The sequence below is a fragment of the Cercospora kikuchii genome (genome assembly GCF_019650295.1).
Source record: "Cercospora kikuchii DNA, contig_00007, whole genome shotgun sequence".
NCBI classification, from domain to species: Eukaryota; Fungi; Ascomycota; class Dothideomycetes; order Mycosphaerellales; family Mycosphaerellaceae; genus Cercospora; species Cercospora kikuchii.
In genome coordinates, this window is record NW_025408588.1 from 2,393,493 (window position 1) to 2,410,543 (window position 17,051).

The following is a 17,051-nucleotide window of genomic DNA, read 5'->3' on the forward strand; positions in this document are numbered from 1 at the left end:
GATCATTCTTCATGTATCATCATTGATCATCCTGTACGCTGCTGTACATGCTGTATCACTTCCTTTTCAACTTTCATCCTTTCGCCCTCAAACTATACACATCCTCATTCCTCATCAACCACTCCACTTCTTCCTCCTCATCTCACCTCCCCAACTCACTCTTATCCACATTCCCCTTCTCCGTCACAACTTTCCCCTTCACCGCAATCCCTCCCTCCGGCGTCTCCGCCCAAATCTCCCACTTCCCACTATCCAATTTCTTCCCCGCGAATTTCACTTCTTCATTACAATACAACGGTGCAACATTCCTATACTCGACCGATTTAATCACTTCATTCCCCTCTTGCGCTAATTTCTGCTGTAATAACGTCACCAGAAAAGTAAAACTCATTGGTCCGTGGAATAATAGATTTCGATGGCCTTCGATATCTCGAGAGTATTCCGGGTCTAAGTGGATGGCGTGGGCGTTGAATGTTAAGGCGCTGAAGCGGAAGAGGAGTTTTGGGTCGGGGAGGATGGTGTGGGTGTAATCTGGTTTGTGTTCGGGTTTTAAGATCTTTCCGTGTTTTTTTGATGCATCAGCTTTAGCTTGTTCCGTTGTCCTGCCTCGCATGAAGACTATGTTTCTTGTTTCGAGGATGGAGCATTCGCCGAAATCTTCTTCGCTGTCGCGCCAGAGACGTTGGCGGACGCGGTGGTTGAGGTCTTCTTTTGCTTTTGTGTCAGTCATCGCTGCTCCGAGGCGGGAAACTTCGTCTGGGCTAGCTTTTGCGAGACGACGTTCGATTGCGACGAAGATTTTTTCTTGGCCTTCGGTGCCTTTGATGTCGACGCGGCGGATGAATTCTTGACAGACGCCGCGGGAGCCGTCGAGGAGGAGGGGGTTGTTTTGGTTGTAGAGGACGCGGCCGCCGGCCCACATGCGGCGTTCGAAGGGCTGGCCGGGGCTTTGGTCGGGGTTGGTGCCGTCGGGGAGCATGTCGGATTGGCGTTTGGAGGGTTCGAAGTAGAGGAGATGGTGGGGTATTGGTAGTTCTTTGGCGAGTTGGGTTGGAGGGAGGACTGGGGGCGGGTTTGTTTTGGGGAGGAAGTCGGCGAGGGTCATGTCGAGGCGATAACTTGATTGTGGTGAGAGATCTTCGAATGTGGGTTGAATGGCTCGTTTGGGCAGATCTTGTTGGAGGTGGGCGAAGGAGGAGTTGTAGCGTGTCCATGATCGCGATTGTAACTGAGTGTTGCGAAGCCATGAGGCTCGCAGTGTTCTTGAATACGACGCCATGGTGTGTAGTGAGTGTGATGGTAGAGGGAGAAGCAAAAGAAATCGAAGTATGGAAGTTAGAAGCAGACGTCAATGGCCAGAGCTCCCAAGCTTCACCTCGGATGCACCCCACAAGCGAACACGCTAGCTGGGATTGTGAGGCTTGTGCTGGGGTCAGAAATTATTCCCGGGTTATGCCCATTTATGTTTGTACAGTGTTGCAGCGAAGACGGAGCCATTAGTCAAAGCAATGTCTCATCGACGAGCAATAAATGCTATCGCTGCAGGCAGCTTCTGTGGTATCATTTGTATTGATCGTGGTCATCAGACTCGAACCACGTCCAGATCTACCGCAATGCACGATGCGCGATATCTTTTCGGAACTGCATCCCCTCAAATTTGATGCTCTGCACGCCCTGGTAGGCTTTGTCAACTGCCTCACGCAGTGTGTTCCCTGTTGATGTAGCCGCAATGACTCGCCCTCCAGTGGTCACCAGCTGGCCGTCCTTGACGCCAGTTCCAGCATGGAAGACGAAGTTGCCATCAGCCTCGTTCACTTTCTCAACTTGCATCGGGGTGCCCTTGGGGTAGCTACCGGGATACCCACCAGCTGCTACCACAACAGTGCATGCACTCAGAGTTGCGATATCGATCGACCGAGAAGAGAGCGTGCCATTCGTGGCGGCGAGCATGAGCTCGGCAAGGTCTGACTTGAGTAGAGCCAAGCATGACTGAGTCTCTGGATCACCAAATCGAACATTGTACTCCAACACTCGTGGGCCCTTCGGTGTGAGCATGAAGCCAGTGAACAGACATCCCACGAAAGTCATGCCATCGGCCTTCATGCCATCGATCGTTGGCTGCAAGACGGTCTTCTCAATCTCCGCGAGCACTTCCTTCGTTGCGACAGGCGTAGGCGCATAAGTGCCCATACCGCCGGTGTTAGGGCCAGTGTCGCCATCTCCTATTCGCTTGTGATCTTGTGCGGGAGGTAGGCTGAGAATTGATGTTCCGTCGCTCAACGACAGAATGCTAATCTCGTCTCCTGTCAAGAATTCTTCGATCACGACACTGTTACCTGCACTGCCAAATTCGTGATCGACCATAATTTCTCTCAGCGCTGTCTGCGCTTCTTGCTTGGTCTGTGGGATGATGACGCCCTTGCCGGCAGCCAGTCCATCGGCTTTGATCACAACTTCGTAGTCGATCTGATCGAGATGCTTCTTGGCTTTTTCGTAGTCATCAAAGTTCTCGTATCTTGCTGTTGGAATGTTGTGCTTCTTCATGAAATCCTTGCTGAAGGTCTTGCTGCCTTCCATTCGTGCAGCAGCCAGCGATGGACCAAACGCTTTGATATGCGGGGCATGTTGGGCGAAATAGTCCACTATGCCAGCAACAAGTGGAGCTTCGGGGCCAGGCACAAGGAAATTCAGATTGTGCTCCTTTGCGTGAGCGACGAGCTGGGAGAAGACTTCAGAAGAAACACTTGTGATGTTCTTGCATTTTGGTACGCTGGACAACGTGAGCAAACGAAAGAGTAAGCGATCGAGGCAGGCATTGACCTTTCACCTACCCAGCTGTTCCTCCGTTGCCAGGCACAATATGGATCTCCTCTACGCGAGGACTCTGCGAGAGCTTCCACGCGAGAGTATGCTCACGGCCGCCATTGCCGATCAGCAGAATGCGGAGTGGTGCAGCCATATTGTTGTTGTGTGTTTTATGTCTTTGCGATTGAGTCGAGGCTCGCTTGCCAAAAATTTAGACGGGTCGGTTGTTGGATTATCCGGCCCGCGCAGCCACAGGAGCTCAGCCACAACTCTGACGTTGATCGCTGATCGTCCAACTAAACCATGTTCACGGCAGCCTAGTTATCCTCACATCTAAGAGCAGTCCGCGTCCGAAGCATCTGTAACGATTGCAGAACGATTTCCAGCCCGGTTCCGCTCCCTCACATGCCACCCTGGCCCTCGTGAGCGGTGCACGCTCTGATCACGCAGGACATCCACACCCCGCAGAGCGCCAGCCTGCCTGCTTTCCACTTTCCTTGACAGCGAGCTCCGACAAGCCGACATGGTGAGCAGGAAACCAGTCGCCCCTACGGTCGACACCACTCAAGCAAATGCGGCGACCACGAATCCTCCGAATGGCACAGCCGTGCCCTACCCGACGACGCCTACGAAAGAGGGAGGAGACCCACAGACAGCCAGCAGTGTCTACAGCCCAGACTTGAACACCTCGCCTGCCTTCGATCTAATCGACATGAACGCTGCACGTGAGAAGAAGAGGAGAGACTCCGATGTTAGTTCGCACGGTACATGGGACTCAGACGATACCGATAGGGACATCGAATCTCCCGATGGCTTCGTCGAAATCCCCAAACCTTTGAGGATCACTCCTAGCAATCAGGATATCAAGGGCCACGCCAGGAACGAAAGTGAGCTGCCCTCCATCCTGCGGCCGGGACCTGTGAACGGTGCTGTGGGTGTTCGGAATGAGAATCAGAAATATGATGACGAGGCACACGCAAACCCATGGGCACTCGAATCGAACAATCCCTATAATAAGCAGAATGGACTGATGCAAAACGGGGCACAAAAGAGTACCGAAAACGTACTCCCCAGTCAGCCCATATGGGAACAAGCCTCGCAAAAGCCACCTCCTCCGCCGACGCAAGCACCTCCCGCTCCACCGACTGAGTTGCCCACTGTACGGACGCCCGCTGAGGAGCTTGCGCACCTCTCTCTTGGCAGCGATGCCTTGGCAACACCTTCCTACGAGACAGCAGAGGAAATGGTCGTTCCTCAAAAAGGTCAACCTCCATTCGCTCCCGTATCGCAACCGGCCAGCAACCTTCCCGTCACCAATCCGTGGGCCGAGAGCAAGACGCCTTCCCCACCTCCGCCGCCGAAAGAGCCATTACCACAGAGCTCGATCGAGCATGGCAACATCCCAATTGCTCTGCCTGATGCACCATCTCCAGTTCAGTCTCCTGCACTGCCCTTGCAAAGTGAAGAGCGGGCACCGGAATACGCACCTCCTCCGGGGCCACCACCAGGACAGCCACCAGCACCCGCCGGACCTTTGATCGATCATGCCCAGCCGCCTCCAACCCAGCAACCTCCACCTATATCTACAGATATACCGGTCCCCTCATCGTCGTCTGCACCATTCACTGTACCTGAAACACCTCGCACCCAGGAGAGAAAACGCAATGAGCATTATCAAATCAAGCACATCAACTGGCAGGACCGAGATAAGATGCGTTCTTCCCCAATACTGACACAGAACGAGAACGGTCCGTGCCCGCTACTGGCTCTCGTCAATGCGCTCGTGCTATCGACTCCGCTTGACATGGACACGCCTCTCGTCGAGACGCTCCGAACCCGCGAACAAGTGTCACTTGGCCTGTTGCTGGATGCAGTCTTCGACGAGCTCATGTCAGGCCGACGAGGGGACACTGCCCACAGCCTACCGGATGTCAGTGAGCTATATGCATTCCTCCTGGCCTTGCACACTGGCATGAATGTGAACCCACGTTTCGTTACACCAGTGCAAACGCCGAGGGGCTCGTTCGATGGGCATCCAAAAGCAATGAACGGCATACACCCTCTGGAGAGAGCACAAAGCAAGCCTGGCAGTTTCGAAGAGACGAGAGAGATGCGTCTCTACTCAACTTTCAACATTCCTCTCATTCATGGCTGGATCCCGGCGCGAGAGTCTCCAGTATACTATGCCTTTGATCGCAACGCTAAGACATTCGAAGACGCTCAAAATATCCAGTTTGCCCAGGCAGAATTGGAGCACAAGCAGCAGACGGAAGGACTTAGCTTTCAGGAGCAGCAATTGCTTGAAGACATCACGACCATCAAAAGCTTTCTCAGTAACTGGCCAACGCAGCTCACAGACCACGGACTGGATTGCATTTCCCAAAGCTTAGACTCAGGTCAAATTGCAATCCTTTTCCGCAACGATCACTTTAGCACGCTGTACAAGGAGCCACGACATGGCGCCCTCATGACGTTGGTAACAGACCAGGGCTACGGCTCGCATGCAGAGATTGTTTGGGAAAGCCTCGTGGACGTCAATGGCGCTGCTTCTGAACATTTCAGTGGAGACTTCCGCAGTGTGAGCCATGGCAATGCCACGAATCTCAATCAAGGCAACTCTGGTGGCGGCAATGAAGGCTGGGAAACGGTACAAAGCCGAAACAACAATCGTCGACCACAGGTGCAGACCTCAAACTCTGACGTGCCGCCGCCATTGCCAGGTCCTAGGCCGACTTCCAATGTGTCTACACAGCCGTTGCAAGATCAAGATCTAGGTGTCACCTCCTCGACACAGCTTTCAGCCTCGGAACAAGAAGATCATGATCTCGCTCTTGCTCTTCAGTTACAAGAAGAGGAAGAGGATCAGCAGAGACAAGCCGAGGAACGACGAAGACGAGAGCGCGAGCTTTCCGAACGATATCTGTCGTCAGAAAGTAACAACGAAAGGCCCCCACAAATTCCTCCGCGCCGGAATCAAAGGTCGCCACGCCAGAGTAGTGGCAACATCCCCGTCACTACCCGTCCGCACGGAAGACCTGCGGTGAATCGTCCGGCGGACGCTTTTGATCCCGATGCACCGCCAACCTACGAGCAGTCTTCTCATGATCGACCTTACCGGCCTGCAGGAGCGACTGCGCAACCAGCGCAAGGCAATCCACTGAACACGCTAGACCACCTCCAACGGCAGAGTGCTTATGCACAGCAAAGTTCCACAACTGTGAATAGTGTTCCTGGTCATGGCCGACGTGACAGTGGGAATAGGATTGGCCGCAGACCCAGTCATATTCAGAACCAGACGCCGGCATATTCACAACATCCGGGGAGAGTGCAAGGCGCAGCCACTGTAAAGGATACGGATGAGCGATGTGTCGTGATGTAGGGTCCATGCACGGTCTCATAGTTGTCCCGTTCGCGCTATCTTGTGGGATGGCGTAATGTGTAATTCTTGTAAAGATAGTGAGCGCAGCATTGAAAGGGACGATGATAGGATGGCGTTACGAAGATATGAGATTAGTTGATGTTGGAAGGCATCGTCTTGCAGCATATATCATTAGATACCCAGGAGTAAGTACTGCTCCGAACCTTTGAGAAGATGGGAGCAGCGGCCTGAATAGTTCTAATACATTTCCGAACGTTACGACTCTTCCATCCGGCCCCGTGCTCACTCTGTCGCGGGGTTCCAAGCGCAACAGAGACATCTTGCGGCACAGATAAGGGGTGAGATTGACCAGAAGAAATCTCCCGAGGACAGGTCAAACGACGTTCGCGCTGATGTTTTCCCCAAGATATCGATGTTCATCGCTTTCTCGGCGACTGAAAGCTAGCTCCTCACAGGCTAACCAGACGCGTAAGCGAGTCAGCAGTGCGGTGTGACGCATCTGCTGCGAGCTGTCATCGACTTGTCCAGTCTCAATGACAGCATTGGCCCACGTTAGCAGCACCACATAAGCGGCACGACTCATGACATGAGCTCTGAGCCGTGAAAGACAAAAGATGTGATGGAATCGAGAGCGGTTTGAGAGGTGAGTGCCGCGATCTACCTCGCCGTTATGTTTCGAGCCGTAAAGTCGTCGATAAAGTCGTCGATGCGTCATTTCTGTACAAAAAGATTTTTACATGCGCCGCGCTATGCAATGCGGTTGAACGCCCATACTGTGAAGGTCGCGAATGGTATTAGGTAGTTTTTGAGCGATGGCCGCCCAGCGCTCGTCTCGACTGAGCTCTTCTCGGCTGAAAAGTGGGTGCTTCTTCACTTCTTCTCCGCAAAATCTGAGGCTTGCAGATTCCGGGTCATGGAAGGTAATTTGATCACCAGGCCATCGAGTTCCTTGCTCATTACGACTTGGCAGCCGAGTCTGCTGGTTTCGGTCAGGCCGAATGCGAGGTCCAACATGTCGTTCTCGTCGTCTGAGGGTTCTTCCTGTAATCTCGTCAGCTCATGTCTTTCTGTCCGCCACAGCTTTTTGGCCGAAGACTCGATGTCTCGCATCTCCTCAACATACCATCTTATCGAACATCTCTTCATCCCTCACTATTACGTGACATGTACTGCAGGCGCAACTCCCTCCGCAAGCACCCTCCATCTCCAAGTCGTTGGCCTGCGCAATGTCTAACAGATTGTCTCCATCTGCCACCTCGAATGTCCAGTCTTTCCCTTCCTTGTCAATGAATGTGACTTTGCGCTCCTCCCCGGGTTTCGGAGGTGTAAGATCGCCGTGCTGTCGTATAGATGAAGAGGCAAATGTACGTTGAGTTTGCGCCAATGCGTTTCGCTGAATGGGATTCGTCCAGCGAGCTTGTGAAGACTCTGTAAATGTGAGCTGCCTCGATGCATTCGACCATGACGATCTGCTCGATGCTGATGCTCTGCTAGATGCCTGTGTCCGCAAGCCTCTACTTTGTATTGCCTGCCTTCTGCATTTCGGAATGTCTCGTGGTCGGGCTCGTGTCGTCATTGAGAAAGTGCTCGAGGCCGTTGTGCACACTGCTCTGCTTGCCATTGCTGCCAGGTAGATGCTGGGAAACAGCGAGTTGACAGCGAAATTGTTTCTAGCTTGGATACCGAAGGTCGGAGGATGTGGTCATCAAGGACAAGATTATTGGGGACCGATTCACCGTCCTCGATGGACGCCAAGGAATTGGCCGCGGAGGTTCTCCCAGTCGAGAGCATTGAACCACGACAACACCTTCATCCAGCCCATCACCATGTCCACGTCAATACAACCTGTACGGCCGCTGGCCGGCCTGAAACAAGCTTTGCGACAATGTCGAGCCGAACGTCAACGATGCAGAACATACGCGACGTCCCCCATCGCGGAGGAAATTCCCAAGGAACGCGAGATCTACCCTTCACTCATGCCTAAGAACTTCCTACAGCCTCCTTCAAAGGGCTTCCGACCCTCGGTCGCGACGAAACAAAACCGTGAGCCTTTCCTTAGTCCGGACTAGAGCTCTCTCATCAACTGATCACGCTTCACAGGCTTCGACGATGGCCTCCGCAGAATCCCCACCATTCCACCTCCCCGATCAACCCTTAAACTCTGCAAAGACCCCATAGCACAAATAACCCAAGACCAGCTCACAGCCCTGGATCCCTCAGGCGCCCGCACACGTCTCTTCTCCAAAGACAACGCCGAACGCGTAGCACCAGGCGACATCCTCCTCGTCCGACTCAAAAACGGCGACGATTTCTCCGGAGTATGTCTCAACATCCGACAACGCAACAGTCCCATCGACACAGCAGTCCTACTCCGCAATCATTTGACGCGCGTGGGAGTGGAGATGTGGTTTAAAGTTTACAGCCCGAACGTTGAAGGGATAGAAATTGTGCAGAGGAAAGAGAAGAGGGCGAGAAGGGCAAAGTTGTATTATATGCGGCAGCCGAAGCATGATATTGGTAGTGTTGAGGGTATTGTGAGGCAGTATCAGAAGACGAGATTGGGAGGAAATCTGGCGAGTAGAGGTGCGAAGGGGAGGGATGGGAATAGTCATAAGAAGAAGGGGAATAAGAAGAAGTGAGAATGCTGATCCGTGGGATATATGTTGAAGGCCAATGGCACGAAGAATGCCGGCTTAGGCAAGAATGGCACGAAAGCAAGGGCTGGAGACATCGGACAGAGGACTAGCGGCTGACCCGCCAGAGTCAACTCTGCAGCACGACTGAGATGCTCAAAGAAGTGCCGATTCGCAATTGTCGGCATATGTATACACGCAAATGTGCAGCCTCTGAGCTTTCAGCACGATCGCGAACCGCGCATCATTGCCATATTCGAATAATAGCTCGTTCGAGACCATTTGGTTCACATCGGGCTCGAGACTTTCTCCCTTTTGAGCCTTGCCTCGTTATTAGCACCCAACTTCGCTGTCTACATTTGAGGCTGTGGCTTCGGGTCCACAGCCGCATCAAGTGCAATCCGCTCTTGGTCTGGAGCATGAAATCTGAGACCCGAGCCGAATCCTTCAGGACATGCAGTGCACGCTTCCAGGAGAGAGCAAACAGGTGGCTTAGGGCAGAGCTTGCTTGTGTTTCTTGGTACTGTCAATGCTCATGAGATCATTTGCTTCAATTCGTTGCGCCGAGCTCGTTGTCAGCTACGGCTGCTGGGCTATGCAGAAGGTTGATAGTTGGTGCAGATGCGAGACAGATTGATTCATCTCAGCGTGCGCAGTGCACGCTAGGTCGCGCAAGCGCAAGAATCAGAACAGTTGCTGCTGGAACCGTCAATCGACCGAGAACGAAGTCCCAGCTCGCAATACATCCTCAGGTGTAGGACTCTCTAATTTTACATAATCCAGCTCGCGAAACGTCGAAGGGTAGAAGATGGTGTTGACTGGCTCAATGCCGGTTCGATCAGTACGGTCCTGTGGGCACAATCGGCCAAGATGGTCTTCGAGCAAGTCTGGCATAGCCGGCGATTTTCCCAGCAGATACGCCTTCATGGACTGTTCATATGGAGCATCAAAATCGGTGCTATCGGCCAGGAACCACGCTTTGTCGAAGGGACCAGCATACTGTGGGTGCCGCAATTCTGTCCCAATATGGACCAGTGTCTTGATGTATACGTGATCAAGGTGCACCACCTTCGGAATCTGTTCAAGCAGGGTCGGAACATCGTACACGAGGGCTTGATGAAACTCCAAGGATCTGAGTGTTGAGCTGTGGAGCTTGAGGAACCTGATGAATTTCTTTGCGCAAAAAGGAACAGATATTGCAAGGTGTTCGATCTTTGGCCATATGACTGATGTCGCATGAAGCAGACATGCTTCTCCGCTATAATGCGGATCGCCATATTCTCCTTCAAATTCGCCGCTGTATGCTTCATGGTCTTCCTCGTCGAACGACCTAATCCCAGCCACGCTAGGGTGCTCCAGGGTCAGAACAAGGCGTCTAAGCTCTTGTGCCTCGATCAGCAGTTGATGAATTTGCTCGCTGATATAGCAGCGGTCCACACTCTCATTCGAGTCGAGACGCAACGAAAAGTCGGTCAAGTGGGCGAAAGGCTTTGCAAGCCATAGTCGCTGAGGCACTTGAAGGTGAGAGTGCCGTTTCAGATCTCTTGGCTGCCGTCGGCCCTTGCGCCAATTGTTCGCCAATGTGGACTCGTTTTGCATGAGATGCTGTATCTTCAGTCTTACGATAGGTGAGGACCCTTGCTCGTGGCGGCGCGCCATCGCTTCGTAGACACAAAGAGTGGCCTTTTCGGTGATCTCGAATAGATGTTCGTCTGCGATCACGCCACCTGCGTACCCGCGCTTCCAACTATCCGGACCAATGTAAGTACCTCTGTAAAAGCGTCTCCAGAAAGGCCGACTGTTGAAATTGCGGTCGTTGTACGTCGCGTTCGCCACGAGCACCTCCTGCACGTTCGGCAACTCGCAAAATGCGCTTTGAAATTTCCAAGACTCGCGGTAGTCTGTCCAAGATTCCTGTTCTCTGTAGTATCTTCTGTACGCCTGCCAGCCAGCTTTTAACTCCTGCTTGGTGAGCAGGTGTCGGGGAATTTGGTCATATTCCTCTCTGGCACGAGTAAATATCCCACCGATCATTGCTTCCGAATTATTCCCCAATCTTGGTTCATCCGGATACCTGTGTGCACGTTTCGCGCGCCACCATCGGAAGTCGGGGCGGTTGCAGATGCTTCTTTCCCATTGTATCTACGGTGAGGGAATGGTAAGCTTCGCTCGCTGTTGCTTCGTCTAGCTTCAAGACTTGACCTACCTGCGTGTACTTCGGCAGCATATCGTTGAAGAACACCAACTTCCTTACATGCTTGGCCAGATGGCATGAAGCTATAGAAGTGAACTTGGCGAGACTATGTTTGAATGTCGCGACATAGACCTCGTCGAATATCAGCGGCGTGGCGAGGTCGTGAAAATTTTTGTTGATACATCGCAACTGCTTACGGGAGTAATGATCACAGTAGTCGACAATCTGTGCCAATAACTCCACAGGCAGTTCGTCCATCACGCCGTGGTTGGATCTTTCAGGAGGTGAAGTCGCGCGCAACGAAGCACGCGTCGAGACAGAGTTCAGGCACCGTGAGGCAACCACGAGTGGGGCAACTCTCCCATTTCCATCAATCGACCTCCAGCAACGAACACCTTCACAACTCACGATCGAAGGCACACATCAATCAATCGCATTTCCATCATGCAGCGTCATACTCTCAACGATATCGAAGCGATCTTCAACGCTCGCTTCATCCGCGTCGGTAATGGATCCGTCAACTCATCTCTAGAAGCCGGGAACTTGGTCTGATCTATATCACGACTCGCATACTTTATACATCAAATCGAGCTATACCGAGTGTCCGTTGCCCCTCCGGTCCTCATCGGCTGTGAAAGCCACCACTCGCACCTCAATACTCTCGCGAGGCGATCTGTCAATCGGCGCATCATGCCAATCGAATGCTGTATGTGGACAATCTGCGCAGCTGGTATCAGCGAAGAATGATAGGAAAAACAGACGCTACCTGAACCTACTCTCCGCAAGACCTTTCAGCCTGGCATCAGTGTCGATTATCTTGAGCAACCATGCCTCATCAGGTGACATATCGGAAGCGAAGTACCATCGATGCTGAGAGTTGTAGTAGTAATTTATTCCTTCCGCAAGAAGATGAGGATAGACTTGGTCCACGGGCATGGCGTCGGTCGTCTGGTCCACACTGCGGTAGTCGCATATCGCAAGAGGCCAGTCTCGAACAGGTCCGCATAGCGGTCGCCACAGCCTGAAACGCAGTTAACCGGCAGCACTCGAAAACACTAGTCTGTCCAACGTACGTCAGCTCCTGTACTCGTCCCTTTCGCACTTCCCCACGCCGTTTCTTCAAATCTTCAGCTTTCTCTACGCCCCATGCTAAAGTATAGTCTGCCATTCTTAAGCTTGTTTACAGCCAATTCATGCAAGTCGACTCGTACCGACATGAACAGATTGCAAGGGCTGGCAATCGGTGTCGCCAAACTGGATTTTGGGATACTCCGGAGCTCTACGTCGAATCTGAAGTCCTATTGTTAGCGGTTCGTGTCCGACCAAAACCAGATGCATACCCCTACATCACAGTCGATCGTCTGCACCCACGAGGCGCCTGTTCTTTTCCGTACAAATTGTTCCACCTCATTGAAGTACTTGTGATTGATGGTCTGAAAATCCGAGAATGCCTCGTATGGGATGGCGGATTCGTACTTTACAAGCTCGAAACCGGAAGTGTCGAGGGTGTGTCGGAAATCAATTTCCCGCACATCAGCAACGGAGACGTCCTTGTGTTCAGAAGACTCCAGGTTTGTTTGGACTGCGCCAGGAATGTGGTCCACTGGAAAGAATATGAAATATGGCTTCTCTTTCGCATAAATCTCCCTCGGCTCTAGGTAAAACATGGATGTGAGAGTCATGATTGGGAAGCTTGCTGAATGCCAAAAGACTTGCATTCACTGGGCTCAAAAGTTGCGACATGCGAATGTGTCGACGGTTAACGATATGCAGAATGCGTCGAGAGAAGATTACCTCCGACGCAACAGAGCCGCAGGCAGATGGCTGCGAACCGTCGCGGCAAGGCAAACGGTTGCATGCCGGTGATTGGAGGCGTCCAGTACTCCACTCGAACAGCTAGGGATGCTCATGCAGAATGGGTGAAATGTAGCGTCTAGGCAGCACCATGCATGAGGGTGCTGCTAGGCGCAGCTAGGTATACCTGCAGAGTGCGGCATATCAATGGAGAACATTGCCCTCTAGGATTTCAAGCCGTAAACGTGCAGTCTCTGGTGGCGGCTAACCCGGCAAACTTGTACAACCAGCAAGGCATAGTGTGTTCACATGCTCACTGTTCGATGGTCAGAAGCATACATAGGTACGTAGCATGAAGCGGCAGCTATGCTGAGCTGTTGCCGATCAGCCAACAGGCATTATGACCTGTCGAGCTATAAAGCATTCGCGCCCGAAGGTGCTATTGATGTTTAGTCCGGAAACATTCAAGGACTGCATCTCTCTTCAAGAGTCGCCAGACCAATTGACTCGAGATGGATCCAGAAGTTATGAACAAGGAGGGTGTCCAATCTGGAGTCCAGTCACAGCCCTGGCGAGAATGGCTACCGAAAACCATCGACAATGTTCCAAACATGTCTAAAGACGAGCTTGCTAAACAACCTTGGCTCAGTTGGAAGCCCGAGAAAGATACAATTCCCCAAGGCACTGAGAAGCCATGGAACCAGTGGCTCACCACGGAGTCTACGAGAGAGATGCGTGCTGCAATGAGCACAGGCTCGGGCTAATAGAGGTAGGTGTGTACTCCGCCTTTAGCGACATGTTGCTGACACCATACATAAACTAGGCGTGTGCACAGTATGAGGCCAGCTCATTCCAAGATAATGGCCATGCAGCAAGGGACTTCGTGCCGGGTGTAGGACAGCTGCGTGCAGGAGACGTGATCGGCTTAATTTCACCTCGAATTAGCACAGGCGCTGTTTAAGATGCATCACAAAGCAAACCTGATTCCAACTTTCCATCTCGTTACGAATGGCTGTGTCTGCAGTGCATTTCACATGCTCACTGACGAGCACGAATTTCTTACGCAGTGTGACGATCCATTGTGAGATGACCATAACTCCTTCGATCGTTGTTACCGCGTGAAAGGGATCGCGATTTGTACCCTGCTTGCAATTGAAGATCATGAGTGCGTACCTTGGGCAGTGATATGGATCGCGGGGTATTCCTGCAGCCTCACTGTTGTGATTGATCAGGATGGCTCACCGGTATGGCAAGGTCCACTCCTCCACAAACACAGCCTTGTTGTGTCATGACTGATTAGGATACTCACAGATGTCAAGGTCCACCTTCTACTAGCGCAGCCACGGTTGAGTTCTCTGGTTTCGTGTCACGCGGAGTTTTGCATGGCGGATCAGCTATCGGGCGATTCAAAGCGCAGCAGGGCAAAGAATAGCCCTAGACTCTCAGCTGCCAGCGACGGCATGTAACGAAGCTGGCCGTCCGAAACCCTCGTCAACTGGAGGTATGATCCACTGATCGCCTATCACGAAGGTATCCGAATGAGGCTAGTGGCGTCGCAGAAGTGAAGTATTGTGCCGGCAACAGCGAGACACAATGATCAATTTGTCGGATACCTCGGATAGGTATAGGCAGCATGAGGTTGCATTTCGATGCCGAACATCCCAATTGGTCGCGCGTAAATACCCAGGGATGACGTGCACCGTTGCGCTGTGCGATCCAGCTGCTTGATCGCAGAAGTATCTCCGTCTGTGAAGCTGAGCGTGATGGGTTTGCGAGATTTGCTATCGTTCGCTCGGCTGCAACTTACAGGCTTGCTAGCGCAGTGTGTCCGGATCCTGCCCCGCCATGTAGCTGGACCGCATGACATTAGACGAATCTGCTTGCTTCTGGAACGAAATTCGGCATCCTTAGGCAATATTGACGCAGCAGGGTACGCATCCAGCCTTGTCGTACAGTGACGGGCGACCGTTCCGCAATTCAAGCCACGCAAGCTTCAATTGCCTAATCAGCTTGCACCTGGCTATCATGCGTCGCGTATAGCGTGGGCAAGTGGACACACTCTGGGCTAGGTTTACGCCCCGTCAGCCTTCATCATGCGTGTGGTTGCAGCTCAGTCGAAGCATTTGCCTTGCAAAGCAACTCGAAACCCCGCTCGGAAGCTAGTGATCCCACTCAGGTGTTCTTCTGTGGAAGACCGACGTGATGCTGTATCAAGTGGTGCAGTAAGCAGGGGCCATGGCTCTTGTTATCCTCGTCCCAGTACTACCTGCGTCTGCATAAGTGCACGAAGTGACAAAATAGACTGTATCTAGCTCTGTCGTAACTGTTTCTGTGTCAGCCAAACCTGCACACCGGTAAGAACCGTCTGTACCAGGCTCAGAAAGATGCTGATCACACCGAATGCCAAGACCACCCAAAGAGTCAGGATCTTCTCTGGATCACGGCGATCTCGCCATAAGTCCATGACCCTGCGCGGCCGATGCCTCTCTATGTACTGCTGAATTGTACGCAGGCGAATGCCGTAATGTGGAAATTCCTGTGGACGGAACACACTCCCGCGTATATCCAGAATTGAACGAAGTCTCGGATAGCGTTCCTGAATTATAGCAATGCGGCGACCGCATAAATCGTCCAAGAAGGGGTCGAATAAGTCGTCCTTCCTTACAAGCGGTCGTACAGTATTCCAGTACAAACCGCGGGATTTCTTGTCCTGAGCAAATAGGACGCGATAGGATTGTAGTATCTCCTTTGCGTAGGGAAGAGATACATGCGTGACCAAGGCCTCGGACGCCGCCTTCTCCGGTTCGCTGGTTGTCGCCGTAATCCTGTATGGAGTAAGTACTTGGAGGATTTCTCTCGACTGAGTGTGCACTTACTTGGCGAGTAGAGAATGAGATGCGCCTTCTGAGCAAGAGCTGGCGCAGAAAGAAGGGTAACGGAACAAAGATAGGACTCGGCGATCAGGATCGAACTCAAGATGATTGTCCATGGAGTTCACCCATTCGATCGATATCCTACCCACTGCTCTGAGCGAAGAGAAACTCAAGTTGGCAGAGAGAAGTGCTTCGGCGTCTGTGTCGCTGTCAGGTGCATTTGCGTTGGCCATGTTGCTATGCAAGGCCTTCAACCGTATGAGCAGGGTCCTAATTGGCCGCTCGCACATGTCAACGGGCATAGCATTGTTCTTGTACGCATCGCTGCCACGTCGCAGCGTCTCCAATAATCCAACGGGCTCGAATAGCATGGTCGATAGGCCAAGAATTGTGAAGACCAAACACCGACAGGTTTGGAGAGTAGCCGACTCATTATCAGCCTTGATGTTTGACGACTTGAAAATCTTGTCCACTACTCCATCAAGTGTTTGCTTGTTGTTGAGAATCTCTTGCTGCAGATAGCCAGCAATTTTCTGCGCAAGTCGTAGATTTGCTGTTGTTGTATCCTCATTGCCCAACACTGTTTCGTTGCATATTCCTCTGAGAACTTCTTGTGTAATCGTCTTGCTCACTAGCTGGACGGATTGATCGACGTAAAGTGTATAGGGTCGTAGGAAGGCCGCTACTTCGCCGTGTTGATACTCCGGTCCGAGGGTGCTCTCTAGGAAGGCTTCACGAGCTTGCCTCTGGCTATCCGTGTCTTCTGATATGCCCCGAGCATGCCGTGGCCAGCGATGCTAGGTCAATGCTATTAAATTGTTGTTCGGAGGGCTCAGATAGGGTGTCTCACCTTGGCCAGAGCCGACATCATGCTCAGACGCGGTTGCGTGCTGGCAGTTCGTTCCTGTCGAACATAAAATAGCGAACCGAAGAACTACATTCCTGGTCCAAGTCGCGCGTCGTAGAATACATGTTGGCGAGTTGCTGAGCCTTTGAGGACATCGAGTCGCCAGTGTATGCGGCTGTGCAGTGAGTCTGAGGTGTAGCCTAGAGGGCTATGCCGGGCGTCGCGGCAGCAGCCTAAGGCATCTACAAGACCGGTTCTCCAATCACTGCTGCCACCTACTCTGCATCTGCAACATATCATTGTGGCCATAGTCACACGATGAGGCCACCTGCAGGCGCATGCGCACTACGTGTCTCTGCATGAAGCGGCTGAGCCAACACTTCATGTTGTGACACGCAGTCGGTCTGCACAGCCGTGATACAGCGATAAGAGGATCACCATGTGATGCCCAACTCACGTTCATTGCATAAGTCCTATTGCTACCTCTCACAGCAAGCTCTATCGTATCGCGAAGGCTACAACAATC

The 17,051-nt window shown here is 52.4% G+C and overlaps 8 protein-coding genes across 8 annotated transcripts; 2 read left to right on the plus strand and 6 right to left on the minus strand.

Annotated features, from left to right (window-relative positions):
* Positions 1 to 142: 142 nt before the first annotated feature.
* On the minus strand, positions 143 to 1,279 carry CKM354_001103500 (uncharacterized protein; the record flags this gene model as incomplete). Its single annotated transcript, XM_044806512.1, has 1 exon — positions 143 to 1,279. One exon carries the CDS (start codon positions 1,277 to 1,279, stop codon positions 143 to 145), a length of 1,137 nt encoding a protein of 378 aa, XP_044662447.1.
* A 326-nt stretch (positions 1,280 to 1,605) lies between these two features.
* Positions 1,606 to 2,959, minus strand: CKM354_001103600 (bifunctional aminoimidazole ribotide synthase/glycinamide ribotide synthase; the record flags this gene model as incomplete). The annotated part of the gene is made up of 2 exons (XM_044806513.1): positions 1,606 to 2,770; positions 2,832 to 2,959. The coding sequence occupies 2 exons, from the start codon at positions 2,957 to 2,959 to the stop codon at positions 1,606 to 1,608; spliced, it is 1,293 nt and encodes a 430-aa protein (XP_044662448.1).
* Positions 2,960 to 3,328: 369 nt separating this feature from the next.
* CKM354_001103700 (uncharacterized protein) lies at positions 3,329 to 6,184 on the plus strand (the record flags this gene model as incomplete). Its single annotated transcript, XM_044806514.1, has 1 exon — positions 3,329 to 6,184. The coding sequence occupies one exon, from the start codon at positions 3,329 to 3,331 to the stop codon at positions 6,182 to 6,184; it is 2,856 nt and encodes a 951-aa protein (XP_044662449.1).
* An 870-nt stretch (positions 6,185 to 7,054) lies between these two features.
* Positions 7,055 to 7,805, minus strand: CKM354_001103800 (adrenodoxin; the record flags this gene model as incomplete). The annotated part of the gene is made up of 2 exons (XM_044806515.1): positions 7,055 to 7,225; positions 7,308 to 7,805. 2 exons carry the CDS (start codon positions 7,803 to 7,805, stop codon positions 7,055 to 7,057), a joined length of 669 nt encoding a protein of 222 aa, XP_044662450.1.
* A 205-nt stretch (positions 7,806 to 8,010) lies between these two features.
* Positions 8,011 to 8,823, plus strand: CKM354_001103900 (uncharacterized protein; the record flags this gene model as incomplete). Its single annotated transcript, XM_044806516.1, has 2 exons — positions 8,011 to 8,227; positions 8,285 to 8,823. The coding sequence occupies 2 exons, from the start codon at positions 8,011 to 8,013 to the stop codon at positions 8,821 to 8,823; spliced, it is 756 nt and encodes a 251-aa protein (XP_044662451.1).
* Positions 8,824 to 9,525: 702 nt separating this feature from the next.
* Positions 9,526 to 11,269, minus strand: CKM354_001104000 (uncharacterized protein; the record flags this gene model as incomplete). Its single annotated transcript, XM_044806517.1, has 2 exons — positions 9,526 to 10,959; positions 11,024 to 11,269. 2 exons carry the CDS (start codon positions 11,267 to 11,269, stop codon positions 9,526 to 9,528), a joined length of 1,680 nt encoding a protein of 559 aa, XP_044662452.1.
* A 333-nt stretch (positions 11,270 to 11,602) lies between these two features.
* CKM354_001104100 (uncharacterized protein) lies at positions 11,603 to 12,693 on the minus strand (the record flags this gene model as incomplete). Its single annotated transcript, XM_044806518.1, has 5 exons — positions 11,603 to 11,730; positions 11,788 to 12,032; positions 12,085 to 12,172; positions 12,223 to 12,301; positions 12,358 to 12,693. 5 exons carry the CDS (start codon positions 12,691 to 12,693, stop codon positions 11,603 to 11,605), a joined length of 876 nt encoding a protein of 291 aa, XP_044662453.1.
* A 2,420-nt stretch (positions 12,694 to 15,113) lies between these two features.
* Positions 15,114 to 16,549, minus strand: CKM354_001104200 (uncharacterized protein; the record flags this gene model as incomplete). Its single annotated transcript, XM_044806519.1, has 3 exons — positions 15,114 to 15,630; positions 15,682 to 16,475; positions 16,529 to 16,549. 3 exons carry the CDS (start codon positions 16,547 to 16,549, stop codon positions 15,114 to 15,116), a joined length of 1,332 nt encoding a protein of 443 aa, XP_044662454.1.
* Between the last annotated feature and the right edge of the window lie 502 nt (positions 16,550 to 17,051).